The 18,709-nt window shown below is 34.8% G+C and overlaps 1 protein-coding gene across 1 annotated transcript; it reads right to left on the bottom strand.

Moving 5' to 3' along the window:
- Positions 1-334: 334 nt before the first annotated feature.
- Positions 335-8,174, bottom strand: KERA (keratocan). The gene is made up of 3 exons (XM_003259642.3): positions 7,564-8,174; positions 5,239-6,132; positions 335-1,360 (listed from the first exon to the last, which is right to left on the bottom strand). Exons 2-3 carry the CDS (start codon positions 6,122-6,124, stop codon positions 1,188-1,190), a joined length of 1,059 nt encoding a protein of 352 aa, XP_003259690.1. The 5' UTR covers positions 6,125-6,132; positions 7,564-8,174; the 3' UTR covers positions 335-1,187.
- Positions 8,175-18,709: the final 10,535 nt, after the last annotated feature.

The raw sequence follows: 18,709 nt of genomic DNA, 5'->3' as shown, positions 1-18,709 counted from the left end.
TATAATCATTTTTCTGTGGAAATGTGCCAGATTTGTAGGATTTTTAAGAATACTGTTGGGAAAATGTATATAAAGGCATCCATTGATCTTTATGGAACACAGATTGCTTATAGCATATGCTTGTAAAGTCAGAAGGCTAATGTAAAGTACACAGTACTTTGTTACTTAACGAAATTCTGTTTTTTTTAAATTCACAAAAATCAGAAATATTATGTCAAGTGATTAGAATACAAATTTTTTGTGTTTTCTGGAAGAAAAGGAAAATGAAGGTAGGAGTAAACATATTTGAATATAGTTATGCCAGAAAAATGAAAATAATTTTTACTATAACACATTTTTATTAAAACGTGTTCTTCAATGAAGCTTGCTAATTTCTTTGAAATATTCTGTTTTGTTAGGAAGCATTCAATACTTCTATTTAGAAATCCAAAAAACACAATCAAATAAAAAGAATAATTTGCAATTTGAGTGGATTTCAAATATTAAAACACTAAAATTCCATAAGAAATGCATTATAATAAACATAAAATTTAGAACTTATAAGAATACAGTGGACTATATCTAAAAACAACAGCTACAAGAAATGGTAATGAACTAGAAATGACTGCTGTCTCATTATTTGATATTAAATAACAAGAATTCTTTAGTGATGAAGTATTTGATTCATTCCATACCCATTCTCAAGCTAAATATCAAACTTGTACCACCAACAGCTACTTAGCAATCTGCATTTTATTATGATTACAATTAAGAAATATCTTATTTTCTCATTTTCTTCAGGTCATTCTCCTCCTGTTTGATTATTACATTTATACTGTAAATTATGGTATCTGCATAAGTAATTTTAAACATACACAAATAGGTCCTTTTTATTGTATAAGAATATAATTGTGTTATTTAGTGTTAATAATCTATGGAAGAGACCAAAACAAAACTATCTTTGAGTTGATAAACTATCTTAACTCTGTGTCTGTTTTATTAATTAAAAGAAAAGCAAATTAATTCAGGCTGTGCTGCATGTAACTGGCAAAAGCATCTTTGAATAGAAAAAATACACTGCACAAATGGAAATGGTGGCCGAGAGCAATGGGGAATATGACTTGTGTCCTAAGCCTATTAATGGTAACCACATTTCATGTCAGACACATTAGCTCATTAAACTAATTTTAGATTTGGTGAGAATGTGTTTAAATAATGACAGCCTGCAGAAGTCTGAAGCAGGTCATTAAAGCCATTGGGATTGGTGGTTTGATTTCATTTCCATCCAGACGGAGGTAGCGAAGATGAGGTCCATAACTGAAGGAATCTCGTTCTGCAGGCAGCATTGATGGGCTGGGACATATTACAGAGACATTCACACCTACAGAGACAAAGAGAATAGATGGATGAATTGGAACACAAGAGAAACTAACAGTGGGAAGACCAAAAAACTAATGCCGCGGTCCTATGGAGGGCTTAGTGGCCTAATACATGAAAATGGTGGTTATACAAAACATTTGTGTCAGTGAGAGATTGTGCCTATCTGTTTTCCCCAAACAAACGTTCAGCAAACTTACAGTCATCTCAGCCCATGTTCTGCTACTTAGTATAGAGCACTAGTAAGGAAATACTGTTAAGATCTGTGATAGAAACAAAGGTGAATAAGACATCACTTGTTTTCTAAACTTGAAGGTAAGATAAAGCACATTTAGATTGCTGTAGGGAGGATTTAGGGCATCAGAGGTGGAGACAACAGTTCAGATTTAGGACTGAAAGAATGGGTAAGTACAAGAGTGGATGGATGGACGGATGGATCCTGGATGGGTAAGTAGAAAATCAATCTAATATAAAAGAAAATGCTTGAAAATTACCTTAAAAGATGCAAAATAGTGTACATAACATGATTTTAAAAGTACAATTAACATAACTTTACATAAGCAATACAGAAAACAATCTTGAATCTTCATCTTCAAATTTATTTAATTGGAAACTAAAATTTTGCCAAGAATTGAATGACAAAGAACTCAAGCCAGAAAATATCCCAGCAGCCTTTTCATATGGTTAGGATGGAAGTAATTGTGCACCTGCCTTGGATCAAAGCCCTTGGCACCAATGACTATGCTGAGATTTAGGAACATGCAGGAGAGAAGCCCAGTTAAACTAGCAAAATTCAGAGAACTCTGTGTAACAGCTGATTTCAACCATGAATCCATATATTACCTTTAAATTCCTTTTCAAAACCATTCCAAACAAGAGATCTTCCCTGATTAGACCCACTGAACTTGGGCAATGCCCCTCCTCTGTGGCCTATTGTTTTATACAGATTCATATTGTAGTGAATAATTTTATGTTTCCAGCAAGGTTGCTTTGCTTTGAATTTATGTCATTTTGTAAACTGAATTTAATAAAAATAACAACTCATTTGAATAGCAGTTTAGTTGTTATAAAATCAGGTTCTCTTTTTTTACATACATTCAAGTATCACCTGATTATCTCACAGGCTTTATCAGACAATATTATTATTCTCCCTACCTGGGCATTTGTGGGAATTCTGGTTCAGAGAAATAAGCAAATGCACACAATGTATTTCAGCAAGTAAGTGGCAGAGCTGAGACCTGGCCTATTCTTTCTATTTCTACAATGGGTCTCTTGCCCAAGAGAATATGTCCCTTTCAATGTGCAATCCCCTTATCCTCATCAAGCTCATGTCCCATAATCAATGTATGTCTGAATAAATTAATATAAAAAAGAAGTATTCTAAATTTAATTACATTTTCATAAATTACAGTGTTTCTCAGGGAACACCAGAAAGTAATGTAGTTGAGTAAATAACCTTTTTGCCTTATCTTAAATCCCTGAAAGTTTTCAGAAAAATAAATATTTCCATCATATTGCTTAAGACAAGTTCACTGTCTTGTAAATTTTGATGGCTTTTCATAGAAGAGGTATGTTTCTTAGAGACCACTTTGTTACAACTAGAATAGATTATGTGGCAAGAAGAAGCAAGTACTTAAACAGTTTTGACACAGTGTGATATTATTATGTCAATAATTCTCTCCAGGGAAACTCTTATATTTATTTTCTTAAATATTGAGATGACAAAATTTGATATCTACATTAAAAAGTAAATAACTAGATTTCTCTTTGTTGCTGTTCTACTGATAGAATTTTTTAAAAAATTTGTATTCATGACAATGAAGGAAAGTATTGTTATTATACTGTATGAGTGAAAAAAACACTTTAGACTCAGGTCTTGGCTATTGCATTTACCCTTTGTCCTTGGGCAAATATCCTCCCCTAGCTGATCTTCAGTTTCTCTTTCTTCAGAAATTCCTAATAATATCACACAAGTTTCTTGCAAGGATTAAATAGTAGTTCTCAAATCGTGAGCCAGCAACATCAATACTATTAATACCCGGGGACTAAACTGTGAGGCTCAACCTCTGACCTAGCAAGTCAGAAATTCTGGGGGTGGGAAACAGCAGCCTGGGTTTACAAGATCTCCAGGTGATTCTGATGCACACTAAGATTTGAAAACGATAGAAAATTAGGAATCCATGAGAAAACACTTTGATAAAACTCTAAAATGTGGGTCTATACTACACACATACCACTCTATAAGCTAAAGTCTTATACTTCTCAACGGTGTTTTAAATATTGCTACCCCACTGCTAACCACCCTAATTCACAAGTGCTCAGGATGAAATGCCTAATTCGTAAACAAGGGCTCTATGTGGAGTCACTTGAAGTTTACTTCCCACATCAATTGTCCGTGGGGCTTTTAAGGAATGTACCTGTAATATACCTGTAGAAGCACAGAACACTCGTCAGGAAAAGTTATGTATTTAGGTCAATATTGTTGTTGTTCTATTTGATTCAGCTAAACAGATTCATCTCTTAACATTTTTTTTCTGTTGCATCTTTTGTTTTTGACTACAGGATTAAACAATACATTTCATCACCATGGAAAAATAACCGCTGTGATGGCAGGCTGCCATTTAATTCCTGTATTGTGGGCTCAAGTACACTGTTATTTAACTCCCCCCACCAAAAAAAAAAACAAAAAAGTCTTAAATAACTGAGCAGTACCCAGTGGAAAAATAGTCTGTTCCTATAAATGATATGTTTATGTGATTATTTGCTTAAAAAGCTTTAGTGAGTAATACCCAGGCAGCACAACCTTTTGACAAATTATCTTTGTTATTCTCTTACAAACTATCCTGACTGAATACTACTTTTGGAATGCATTTTCTTAGGTTGTCCTGGAGAAATCTCCCCAAAGTTATTTTTAAAGGGTCTACTCTGAGGTTGAAGATGCATAGATAAATTCCAGGCTAGGTATCGTATCCCTGTGGCTGGACCCATTTTTACACCAAGTCCAGCCTGGTCTCATGCATAATTGTGAAGAAGCCAAGTTTGTCTCTAATGTGTCCAACATCTGCTTTCGATAATCACTTCTTCTCTTGATGCCTCTGCCTCCAAAAACTTTGAATTCATCTCTCACTCCCTTATGAAAAGCTCTTTTCAGGAAAGGAGAGAGTATTCTACCTGACGATTGCCTGTAATTCCCAAGGAGTTGCCAGCTACCAGGGAAATTTCTTTACATTTTAATTAATAAAGCCTTAAACTATAGTAGTGGTTCTCAATGTGTAGTTCCCAGAACATCAACTGGAAGGCTGTTAGAGATGAAAATTCTCAAGTCTCACTCCACATCTACTGAATCAGAAATTCTGGGGGTGGAGTCACCAGCCTTTACGCATTGTTTGAGACTCCCACTGTAATTAGGGGAGTTTAATTAGAGACTCCAATTAGGAGGGTTTCAGGCATCAGCTGTCATATAGTGTTTAGGACAGAGATGCCTTCCTAATGCCTCTTAAATCATATTTTCTTTATTACTAGTCGTGAGGTTGTTTGTGCCTGGTATGGTTTCCTAAATAAGCCTACCCAATGGGGCAGAAATATTGGAATCTCCTGGAGCAAAAGAAGATAGAGGCATTTAGTTTCTCTAATGGATAATAGTCCTCTGTAGATGACTCAAGTCCACTTTTTAGTCTTCAGTTTGAAGATTTGGACTTCTTGGTTCATTAAGACTGTCGGTGTATAGACAAAATTTAATACCGAAAATTGAAAACACACTAAAAATCTAAAGGAACATTAGTGGGGGAGAGGGGCAACACACTTGCTCTTTTTAATGAAAATAAAGATACATTTAATGACCATGAGCCCTTTAGTCAAAGACATACTCTGCAGGTTACTTACTTTTAATTTTGTTATGATCAAGGTGAAGGTGCTGCAGATGAGCACTGATTCGGGGAACCTTTGTGAGTTGATTGTGCGACAGCTGAAGATCTAGAATTGATGATACATCAAATCCTCTTGATGGGAGACCCTCATCTGATAATTTGTTGTGATTTAGTCTCAAAAAGGCCACTTTAGGAATCACATTAAAATAATTTTCTGGTATTCCTTCAATGGAATTGTTGTCTAAAAACAATTGCATTGTATTGGCTGGTAATCTTGGAGGCATATTCCTCAGGGCATTCTTTGCCATGTTTAGCTGCATGAGGTTCTTGAGTCCTTTAAAAGTGTCTCTTTGAAAGGCGTTGTCCACTAATTTGTTGTTCTGTAGGTCAAGAAGGGTCAGGTTCTCCAGATTGCTAAAGGTCCCTTGAGGAATTCTGGACACCTTATTTCTAGCTAATTGTAATTGTTCTAAACTTCTTGGCAATGGAGAAGGTACCTCCTCTAGCTCATTATCTTCCAGAAATAAGAAGAGCAACTTCTTCAGCTGGCTTAGGGCTCCTTTTTCAATTCCATAGTTGGTTATTTTGTTCTTGTTTAGATTTATCCATCTTAGCTGGGTGGCATTCTCGAATGGCTTTTCAGGAATGGTTTCTATCAGGTTGTTTTGAAGATAAAGATACCAAATTCTTGAAGGAATAGCAGGAATTTCTTTGAGACCTCTATTTTCACAATATAAAGCAGTAGGAAAACTGGGTGGGCAGAAACATTCCATGGGACACTCAAAGTCATGAATAGTCCAATCATCTGAATCATGTACTTCATAGACCTGCCTCACACTTCTAGACCACACAGTGTCTGTTATGAATAACACCCACATGATGAAACAGATTTTGCCTGCCATTATAGCACCTACAGGAAAAGGAACATAACTGTTAGATGTTTGAAGATCCTGACCTTTAGATAATTTTATACATCAAAATGATCAGTAAACATTGCTTCTTCAGGGAAGAGGTGAAAATATGTCAACATTTCATACACAGATCTTAATTAATATACATTAGTTAGTAGGCACCATATGCAAAGCATTTCGCAAACATTGAGAATAATTCACCAACTTGTAGCTTTCTGGTTGTAACCCAAACACAATAAAAGCTGAGAAATGGAAAGGAAATTTCAGCAGCTCTAAGTGTTTTTCCATTTCAAGCTATTTAATTTAAAGAACTGAACTGAAACCAGTAGTTGAATACGAGAGTACAAAAAAGTGATCTTTTAAAAACTCAAACTGGGAATCTGTGTTGTTCCTGAGAGGAAGGCATATGCTTTTACTTTTACTCTTAAATGAGCAGAACATCTGGATGAGATTTCCTAGGCCTTTTGGCCCTTGAACCAAAGGAATGAAGAGATCAAAGAACATTTTAGCACTTTATGGTGAAGGAAGGTTCTAGGATCTGAATAAAAATGTGATTAATCTGTTATTCTCTAGCTCAACTTCTCAGGTAAGTTTTTTGAGGGTGGGGGAAGATGTCTATAATTTTAAGCACACAATTAAGTTGTTCAGCCAAGCTGCTGAATTATCAATTCTCTCTCTCTCTCCCCCTCTCTCTCAGAGAATGTGTATATTCTATCTCTATATATGTGTATATATGTATATATAGAGATAGAGTTTATTATATAGAGTTGAATACATTGTAATGTATAGCACAAGTACATGAGTGTTGTATTCAACTATGCCATTATTATGGTTGATAAGAAACAAAAACAACCAAAAAACGTATTTAGGATACAGGTAGAGAATTTCTTTATATTCATATTATCAGTGTGGATAATAGAAAGTAGGTTAGCATTTACTAATAGTTGATACATTTAAAACACATAAACCCTCCCCACTGATCATCAAAGATTATTGGTACAAATAATTATTTTAACAGGAAATATACATATATATTTTAATCAGTTATAGCATACATATGTTACATATATATTTATATATATATCAGTAACATTCTGATCAATGTACATTTATTGAACTGATTGATAATAGGACAAAATAAATTTTACTGATTCCTTAGGAAAAGATAAAGTCAACTTCATTTATGAAATGCTGATCTTTCAATTTTGCCATTAAATTGCAGAAAACAAGTGCAGAGTTGCTTCTGCAAGCTGTCACATTTTCTAGGATTGCAGAAAGCTGCTCTGGCCATGTTCCAACAAAGAAACATTTTTTTTTTCTTTTTCAGAATAGGGTTTTGGTTTAGTTATTGAAGTTGTAACCCTGCATCTGTTGAATAAGTACTTTGCATGCTTAACTTTAAGAGCTTTTAAAAGTGCAAAATAGTTTACCTTGCCTTCCAGGAATACACCGTTGAGTCCTGTGTCTGAGTCTGAGGTTTGCTAAAAATCAGTTAAGAGAAAAAAAAAATCTTTGACGAAAATAATTTGTTTTTACTTTAAGCTGTCAAGCCTCCTATGAGAAACAGTGAAACCTACTCGTCCCAGTTACCATGAACACCTTTGATCTATTGTTTCCACTTTGACAGGGATTCAGAAGACTGCTTACCTCAGCCTTCTTGGATCTTCTTCTTCCTTTTCTATTGGTCACTGCTTGTACATGGTAATGGATTGACCCAGGCTCCACTGTCGTGTTTTTATGAATCCTCCGTAATATATATGCACTAGTAGATCCAAATTTAACCCCTCCAACAACCATGTAATCTTAGTGCCTACACAGCCCAGCAAAGGAAATTCTTACTTTAATCCTAAGAACCCATAAAAAAAATTTTAGGCAATTTTCATTCCTAATTCACAGTTCAATTCATTAGTACATGTTGTCATGTACTGATATCCAGACCTTATTTACCAACAGGCAGCTGAAGGCAGTTTTAAAGTATAACAAAAAGATATTTTAAAAGATTTTAAAACATTTTCCCTAGATGATCATTTCTTAAAAATTGAATACAAATAATTAAAAGCCAATGTCTTCTGTTTATATGGACATATGTTATCTGTTTCTGATATAAAATAGATGCTGTAATGTGTTTTACTAAGGGAAAAATAAATAAATATATATATTTGAAAAAATGTCAATGTGATATCTGGAAAGCACTACCTGATTTTGGTGCTAATCTTGGTATTATGCTTTGTTTCAGAGAAATAATTTTTGTATCCCTATTTCCTATTATATTTCTTTTAACAATTTATTCCAAGTACCTGCTAAGGTGGGATAATTTGTTATTCATTATAATAAAACACATGTTTTGCATATAGTCCCTTATGAGACATTCTGTTACACTGCTTTTTTCTTTAACATATATCTAAACTAGTGTGTCCTCCACTTCTGATATTTGATGAAAAAAATATTATGCTTCTTTAGAAAAGATGCAAACAAAAATATTTCATTTAGGTGTTATTATGTGGATTAATTGTTATGCTTTTGTTTTTCAAAATCTCTCTTATTCTAGCTTCAGTGAATGCTATATGACTCATTTAACAGCTCACATGAGTATTGTCAACGAGCACCGTGAAGAAGAGTAAGCATTGGATTCAGAGGACCTTTTGTGAACCACCTCTTTCCTCTCTCCTAACCATAGGAGGGTCAATTAGAGTTCAGTTTTGTCATCTGCAAAATAGTAATGGATTGCTTCACAGGGTTAGGTCTAGTTTGCTATAAACAATTACAGAAATAATAGCCTTATTTGGAATTAGCCCTACACTCTCAACTGGAAAATGCATTTATATTTAAGGGCTTTTATAGATTAAGATCCTATTTTGACATGATTTTTTACTAGTCCTATAGGTATGTAGGTGTACTCACATCACATTTTAAGAAAACAGCCAAGTGTTATTTGCTTTGTCACAAAAATTGTCTCCTCTCTCTGTTGCATTTTTTCTCCCTCTCTCTTCTTTTCCTAAACCCTCAGGATTTAAACAACTGATGATCTTCAAATCTGCATGGCCCTCTTCCAGCTATTGTCTTACTGTTAATTTTTTTAGCCAAACTGATTTTATTCATTTTATAATTTTCTTACACAAATGTTGCTACATGTTCATTGTAGGAAAATTAGAGTAGTACACTGGCTGCCTCCAATCTATTTCCTCCTCACCATTCCACTCATGATCTGCCAACCAAAATATGACTTCTAATTCTGCTTCCCTAAAATGGTTCTGACAGAAAATCAGCAATGATCTTCACATTTACTAATCTGTTGAAGTCTTTTAGTGTTAAGCATAGTTGGCCTTTAACAATACTGACCCAGCCCCTTTTATTAAATGTTTGTTTTAGTTGTTCTGACATCACTCTTTCCTAGTTTTTCCTCCCCTTTTCTGGTGACTTTTCTGTGTCTATATCCCAAAGCTCTATTTCCTCTTTATAACATTATTTAAGAGCATTTCTAGCATTTGGAACCCTTTAAGATTCTGTCCTCTGCTTTGTGCTCTTCTTGCTCTATGCACACTTCCTGCATGATTCTATGGTTCCATCTCCTCCATCATGGTAGCTCCTGAGTCTGTATCTGCAACCCAGCCTCTAGAAGAAGACCTGCTTTCCAATGTGTGTGTATATCTGCTTTCTAGACATCTCCTGTTGCATGTCTCAAGGGCGTATATGTAAAATGAAATTCTCTGTCTCCTTTTACTTCTAACTGCTCCTGTCGTTTTATACTTTTGAGACTTTTGTCATATTTAGCCTCCCAAACCACAAATCTGGAAATCATTCTTAACTCTTCTCTTTCATTCTGTGCACATATGATAATAATCACATTTTAAGGACTTTGGGAGACATGATACAAATAAAAATGATCATCTACAATGCTTGCCGAGTTTGAATATCATTGTTTCCAGACTAAAAACACAGAATTATTTCCACTGTCAGGGTAATCACTATCTGTGTCTTGATTTTTTCCTATAACATTCTAATCTACTTTTCTTTGATTATTGCTTCTTGAAGAAAGGGTACTTTAACTCTTCTCCAGAACTATTTAAGTTGAATAAATTTCAGAAGTTAGTAAGAATGTCTGAGTCATATGAACTGATATAAAAATTAATAAAAGATTCTGGCTAGTCCTATCTGATATTTCAAAAAGGTAGAAAGGAATCCTAAAGTTTAATAAAGTGGCTATGGCACTACCTATCTAGTGACAGTTTGATATTTTAAAAGTCTATGAGGCTTTGCACATAGCAAGTAGTCAACATATATTTACTAAAGGAATAAATGAGCAAATAAACATATAAGGCACTTGTATCACTTTTATAGCCATGAGTTTTTGATCAGCATAGTTGTGTAAGTAGGAACATAATGGAAAGCCTTAGATATTTGATGTTTTAAAAATGTGAGTTTGAATTTTCCTTTGGCAACTTAGTAGTTGCTTGGCCTTGCATAGACCATTTAACTAGCATGAGCCTAAGGCTCCCCATAATGTACTTTCCCTGAGAAGTGCTCTAGGTCATCTTAAGATCAAATGAGATAATGAAGGTGAACATGTTGGATAAGTATAGACAATTTTCATAGTGAAAAATTCAAAGTTCAAGGGGATCTTACAAATCATTTCTGCGAACTCTTTCCTTTCACATATGAGGAAATGATGCTAGAAATTTATTTCAGAAGAGAATGTGATAGTCGATAATTTCGCCTTCCAGAGATAAATCCTTTCAGAAATTTGATAGGAAATAAAGATGTTGTTGTTGTATTTTTTGTAACTTCCCTCCTTTCTTTTTTTTTGCATTTTTTGTTTTAAATTTACTTATGTTGCTTCTACTTCTTCCTACTAAAAAGGAAAATACTTTGCTTAACTGTCTTTCACTAAGGAATTTAGCTTGTCACATTCTTGAAGATTATTGACATTTAAAAGAGAAGACAATGCATAAGTGGATAAAAGACATGAAATTTCAAATTTGCTGGCACTTGTGTCTGACACATCTGTTTTCGGTGATGGTTGGATGGACTCCTTAGGTGCTCCTGGGAGCTTTATTTATTTAGAATTGATTGAACTTATGCTAAAAAGAATTTTCTCTTAATAAATCAATTTCAGCTTTGTTTGACTAAACTTTGTTATATAATTTTTTAAATATAAAAGGAATCCACTAAAATATATATCCAACACACATATACGCACACATATAAATAAAAGTTTAAAATGTCAAAGTAAGACATTTAAAATACTGTAATGATACATTTAAGAAGTCAAGACTACTACAAAACTCATAATGAAGGTAACAATTACCAACCCCATCCACTTCAGTGTAAGTCCTGCTCCCAAGAGGCCATTATTTTTAACTTTATTCTAAAGCTTTTTTTTAGTATTTGCTTTAATATTCCAGCTTATATTATTTTTAATTTATCAATTTAACCTTTTTAATTAAATTAACATTTAACACACTTGCTCAGTCCCATATATGCATATCACAAGCTTTTATTAAATAAATATTTAGTGCATACTTTTTTTTTTTGGGGGGGACGGAGTCTTGCTCTGTTGCCCAGGCTGGAGTGCAGTGGCGCAATCTCGGCTCACTGCAAGCTCCGCCCCTCAGGTTCACGCCATTCTCCTGCCGCAGCCTCTCCGAGTAGCTGAGACTACAGGCGCCCGCCACCACGCCCGGCTAATTTTTTGTATTTTTTAGTAGAGACGGGGTTTCACCGTGGTCTCGATCTCCTGACCTCATGGTCCGCCCGCCTTGGCCTCCCAAAGTGCTAGGATTACAAGCGTGAGCCACCGTGCCCGGTCTAGTGCATACTTTTTTATACAATATAAACATTGTCTACTACTAAAACATTGCAAAATTACTATAGATTCTTTATTGTAACACATTTATTTGCTTTCTCTCTGTATATGTAACTGTACATAATACATTACATATGAAAATATTTCATTCATATTTTCCAAAATCTCAAACAGAATTGTAAAATCATTTGAAAAAATTGTTTCCACTCAGTGAATAGAGGCAAATGGCATGGTGGTTAAAGTCAGACCTGCTTGTGTTTGAATACATCTCTGCCATTTAGTAGCTGTGAGACCTTAGACAATTATATTTCTAGTTTTCTCTGCCTTGGTCTCCTCATCTTTAAATTAACAATAATAATAACAATGATAATAATGTGTACCTCATAAAGTTGTGGTGAAGATTAAATGAGTCAATATTTTGAAAGGACTTAGAACATTTTACAAGTGTTGATTAAAAAAACAGACATATTAGATTCATTTTTTTCTCCTGGGAGATAGTATTTCTCCTGGGATGTCATAACTTCCTACTTCAATGTAATTTCCTTGCTGTTGCAAAGCAACCTAAGCTAATTTGATAGATCACAGTTATTAGGTTCTTTATGTGACATTTCAGTTTCCTTATAGTTATCAAAGGCTATAAGAATCCTCTCTTACAACCTACGTGGAGGTGTTTTGATAAAAGTAAGTGCAAGTCAATTGTATCTAATGTAATAGACATTTACTTGCAGCAGGCATTAAAAGAATTCATGTAGTAGGTCTTCATTATAAGGTTTCTTCCAATGTTAAGTAAGCTTCCCTAGGTATAAATTAAAATTAACACAAAAATAAATCACACTGTTTCTCTTGAATTACTGCCTTTTAAAGTGAATGTATAGATATTATAAACCTCGCTTTCTGGATCTGTCGGGGATGGTTATGGTCCTGGGCTTCCCTTCACCCAGCTCCTCTGTTGGATTCCTTGTTGCTCCCGCCATCTTGTGTTTTCTTGGTTAACACAACAATATTGGCAGAGTCTATCCTCTAATCGCTTCACTTCCTGTTACCTGGGATATGTTTTTCCTTTTTTTTTTTTTTTTTGAGAATTCACATTTTAAAATGTGCTTATTCAGCCTACCCTCCTACATGGTATTTTAACTAAATAGAATTTTAATTTAAAATGGTGTTCCTTCAAAAGTTTGATGATATTTGAAGGAGCGATTGTCTTGGAACTTTTGGAGTTGAGACTGAAAACGTTGATAAAATGATGACCGGAGTCTACAGAATGTGACGCATTTCCCTCTCTGAAAACCCTTAGGATTTTTTTAAATCTTCACTTTCTGTAATTTTATAGTACTGTGCTTTGAGAGGGTGTATTTTACTCACTCATGGGGCATTCAAAGAATTCTTCCAACCTGGAAGTTGATGTTCATATAATCAATCCATTTTTTTCTATTCTCTTTTTCTAAGGCTTAAAGTAAATCTGGTTAGATTGACTGATTCTATCTAGTCTTTTCTAATTCCCTTCTCAAAATTGTTTATGATTTTTGACAGATTTCATCTTCTGATTTTTAAAATTTTCTATATCGTATACATTTACTCAGTATACATCAACTTGTTCTCTGATTTTTTTTACTAAAGCATACTTTTGTTTCATGTTATTACTATCTCTGTTACCTCACTTAGGATTTTAAAGAGTTTTGCTGGCTGTGTGAGGTTTTTCGTCTTCTTGCAATAATTTTGTTTTCTTTGACTTTTTTCTTGGTTTTACTTAACCTCCAGAGATCTTTTATATTAGAGTCTTTCCTCATATGTCTGTTAGTGCTTTGCTGAACATAGATTCATATTTAAAAAGAAAGTCCTTGTTAAAACATCTGTGAGAATTGGTAGCACCTATCAGCTTTACTCTAGAATGAATAGGTGTGGACTTTGCCATTTTATTGGGGTGAACCAGTCCCCAGCTCAATATCTATATGTCTTTTTTTTGTGACTATTCAATTTCTCCAGAAAAATGTTCTTCTCTCTCTCCACAAACACACACACACACACACACACACAAAATGTATATACATGCTTATTTACATACATACACACATACATTGTGCAATTGTACACACATATATGCATGTGGGGGTCTGCATATACTGAGTATAAATTGACAAAGAAATGTCAATACTTTGCCTTTCAGTGCACTTTGTATCACTATGATTTTTTATTAATACTGGTAATAAGAAATTTTTCTGTCATTATGAATAAATAGCAAATAACCTTCTGTTTACAGCTTAGTCTTTGTGTCTAAACCATCCTGTGGCTATGCTGATTCCAAAACTAATATTAAACTAGTTATAAACTGCCACTTCTAAGCTAGTTATATTTTGATTCAACTGGTATGTTTATAATTCTTTTGTGCCAGTCGCTCCAGGACTCCACAGGAAGGCTTTCATTAGCTAATTAAACAATAAAAATAAATATAGCCTTGTGATTTTGGGGAGAGCTCTGTTACCAGCTACCCAGATCACTCTTATGTAGAATCATTTTCTTCCTGCTTCTCAAGTTCTCTCCATTTTTACCAAGTTAGACTTAGCACCATTGGACTTCAGGAGATATTACCACAGGAGGCTAACAGCTTAGACACCGATCAGTTTAAAGCTCATCTCCAAAGCGCTTCAGATGAGCTCTCTTACAAGACACAATGTCTTCAGAATGCTGAAAAAAATATACTGTTAGATTCATAATATCTCCAATAATGTTGAGATTTCACTGAATCCCAGATGCATTCTTGTATATCCTTACCCTTGTTATCCTTAACATCTTATAAAACTTCCCTTCCAGGCCATCCAAAATCAGAGCTATATTTTTGCAATCAGTTCCTGCATATTATATCATGTCAACTATCATCTGATGTTATTTATACTCTTTCAGGTTGTAGAGAAAGCCTCTATGAGGTCATAAGTGTGATTTATCAGAAAGGCAGCAGTGCCATAGGACTAGAATCCATTTGGTCTCATTTCCATTTATATCATGTACTTGCTGAATCAGCACTGCTGGACAATTCAGATTAGGCTAGATAGACCAGACAATACTGAGTTTATGGGCAGTTAACTTCAAATTATTGTTCAGTCTCTCCTAAGGTCCAGTTTCTCAAAAGGATAATAATTACTTACTAAAGATAGCATGCTTTTATTTTGGAAAGCCAGAGGTTGAATCCTCCTATTAAGGCTTACCGCTGGCTGCATCTAGCTGCCATATATTCTTTGAATATTGTTTAATCAGATGGGTGATAACCAGTGAGATCACTGTGACCACATCTCTCTGGAGAACCACTTCTTGACATGGGACAAACTGAAAGCTTATACTTTCTCAGTAGTGGACTCACATGTGGTTGTATGTGGCCTCCACAATTCAAAGAGACTCTCTATGTTTCTAGCGGTAATGAATGTAGGGTTCAACAAAATGTCTCCATTGTGAAGGGACATCTCAACTTGCCCTAGACCCTAAACCTCTGTAATAAATCAATGAGTTGGCCACTTATAGCCTTCTATTTTATTTATCTCCAACATTTCCGACATTCAAGTGTCTTACCAAAGTAGCTAATACAGTTTACCCTCTTGATTGTATCACACGATGTCCTGTAAGACAGTATTTCTGCAGACTAAAATATGGCTCAAAGTCAAAGAATTAACACAATTCAGAAATAGTATAGCAAAATTATATTGCTGTTCTTGTCTGGTAAAAGAAAGCATACTGCTTCTGGTCATTTTGTTTATTGGAATAGAAGGAACAGACATTCCTCAGATCATTTGCCTCATACAAGGCACTAAGAGCTGTAATGATTTAGACCACATATGGCACAGCAGTTGCAACAGGAGTTGCCATGTAATTAAACTTTGGAAAATTCATTTTTATCCTCTAAGACTATTTGTCCGCTATACTGCCAGGCACTAGTTTAAATGGAAATCTGCTGGGAATCATTAATTCTGCATTTTTAAGTCTTTGAAGGTGGCACTGATATGTCTATTTTTTTACTGACATGACCTTGCTATTAATCCAATATTTTTATAGAAGTGGGGAGCTCTGAAATATTTGACTTTTTTTCAATCAGAATGGTCCTTCATTTATGGCTTACAGAGTCAGTATGAGAAATCTATCACTTTCAAAGCTCATTTATTTTAATTATACATAGAATTACTTAGGAAATATAAATATGAAAAGGGTATAACCTAGAACAAGATAAATTATTCACTTGTCCCATCTTAACACCAAACAACCCTTATGAAATGAATGATGACCCCAGGAATTAGTTTTGCCTCAAAGCTGTATTTTCCTCTACAGGGACTGGGTTTAAAAATATATATAGTAGCAAACACTTGTGATATCATTACAAAATACGTATTTAAGACAAAATGCTCTATCCTTAATTCTGGCATTTCTAGGTCCACGATTTGACTGAGGTTTAAAAATTCAATGAAGGGCAGAAAGTCTGCCTCATATATTATAATGACTCAATTCAGGGCTCTGATGAGCAGTTCTGGAGTTTTACAAATCAAATAACAAGATGGTGAATTTCACTTCTCCTTCATTGCTAGAAATCTAATTTGCAATTGGCCATTATTAAGTTCTCTTTGTGACAGGTAATTCTGATTTCATGCTGATCCTAATACCTATAAATAAAAAATATAGTCATTTTGCTTATTGGCAGTCAAGTGACACTACTTGATCTCTTCCACTCCAGATGTGCTCTTCTTCACTGAAATAAGGGGATCAATTTTCATGGCTCTGCCTTCTACCTGCACTGTGGTCTGAATTTTTGTGTGCCTTGGAAATTCATATGTTGAACTCTTAACCTCCAAACTGATGTTACTATGAGGTGGGGCCTTTGGGAGGTACTTAGGGCATGACAACAGATAAATTGGATTAGACCCTTATAAAAAGAGGCCAGAGAGATCCCCCATCTCTTCTGCCATGTGAGGACATGGCAAGAAGCCACCAACTATAAATAAGAAAGAAGCTCCTGCCTGACACTAAATCTGTCAGCACCTTTACTTTGGACTTTTCAGCCTCCAGAGCTACAAAGAAAATACATTTCTATGGTTTATAAGTCACCCTGTGTATAGTACTTTGTCATAGCATCTCAAATGAACTAAGACAACCAGCAACCCATGGATATCACTAAAATCTTTTAAAAGATTCTGGGACTCCCATCCCTAATATCTGTCTCAATGCTTGGTGAAGGTATAATAAATCCACTACGAAATCTCATTTTGAGAAAGTTCTGATTTTATGCCTTTGTGATCTACCAAAGGATCAACTTCACTTAATGTATGATTCCATTGAGCTCCATTTTGTGATAAGTGGTCCACGAAACTATCAGACTCCCACCTACTTAAACTAGTAAAATAAATCTAGAACCTCCAATGTAATAAATCCAGAACCAGAACCTAAAAGTGTGCTCTTATAACTAAAGCTAGTCTGCTCTATTTTTATTGCTCTCCCTCCTTTGTTGAGTATCCTAAAGATCTATCTTTCCTAATGTGTAGCTAGTATAGATTAGAAAATTCTTATAGTTCATTTAGAATAATATTTTCAACCCTAGATTTTACTTCTTAATTGATACCCTGTTGCTGCCTCTCATATTGAAGATTAAGGGGACGGGGCATGACAAGAATTATGTTTCCCCTAAAGCGAATGAATGCCTGAGTTGAGGAAACACTCTCTGAACAAGTAGAAATTGCTTTACCACTCAAGAAGAGTAGGGCTTTTTGGCAAGCAAGGGAGCTTCAGTGAGGATTGGGGAATCCTTGGCACACCAATGCATCTGAATCTTATTGTATAATCCCTATTCCATTTCTTGGGAGGGAGGCTCTGTATCCAGATCAATGCTCTAACTTTTTATAAAGAGACAAGTTGAATAGTGCATTCGTTGCAATTCAGAATAGGCTTTTTGATTTTAGCTCTTTTGTCCTGCAATGGCTAAAAATAAAGCCTTTACAGTTTTAAAGTAATTTTATAACCCCCTAGATTTATAAAACCCTTAGATAAAGCTCTTCCAGAACTTCCTCTCTACCCTTACTTACAAATTCACTGCTACAACCTTGTAAAACGTTTTGCCATTTTCTGAACTTGAGCTGAGAACATAGGTATCTGAGTTTCCCATTCTCTTTTTTCCAGCTGTTCCATGGGCCTTTAAGCAGCTACTCTACCTATTAATTATTTCATGCCCTTCATCTTTTTCTGTGACCATAGATACATTGTTCCTCAAAGCCTTACCTTTAGGAGTTGTGTCTTTCAGGTAAATACAGGCTATATGTTCCAATTTTATGAATCACTGTCTTCCAGACTTTCATTCTGAATAATTTCAGGGTTTTAACTATCTTTTATGCAAGCTACGCAGATAACCAATGTTGAAGTCCCTACATTGGCCAACGATCCAATGTATTAGGCTATTCTTGTATTGCTATAAAGACATACCTGGAACAGGGTAATTTATAAGAGGTTTAATTGGCTGATGGTTCTTAAGGTGGAAGGTGAATCAGAATCTTGCACATCACATGGCAAAAGAAGGAATGAGAGAGAGAGGTGGTGGGAAGAGGTGCCACACACAAAACAACCAGATCTCACAAGAAATCACCATCATAAACACAGCACTAAGTCATGAGGGATCCTCCCCCATGATCTAATCACCTCCCACCAGGCCTCACCTTCAACATAGGAGATTACAGTTTATTTATTTATTTATTTTTTATTATACTTTAGGTTTTAGGGTACATGTGCACAATGTGGAGGTTTGTTACATATGT

Source organism: Nomascus leucogenys, chromosome 10, assembly GCF_006542625.1.
Source record: "Nomascus leucogenys isolate Asia chromosome 10, Asia_NLE_v1, whole genome shotgun sequence".
In the NCBI taxonomy this organism is placed as follows: domain Eukaryota; kingdom Metazoa; phylum Chordata; class Mammalia; order Primates; family Hylobatidae; genus Nomascus; species Nomascus leucogenys.
This window is presented reverse-complemented; position numbering and strand designations above follow the sequence as displayed.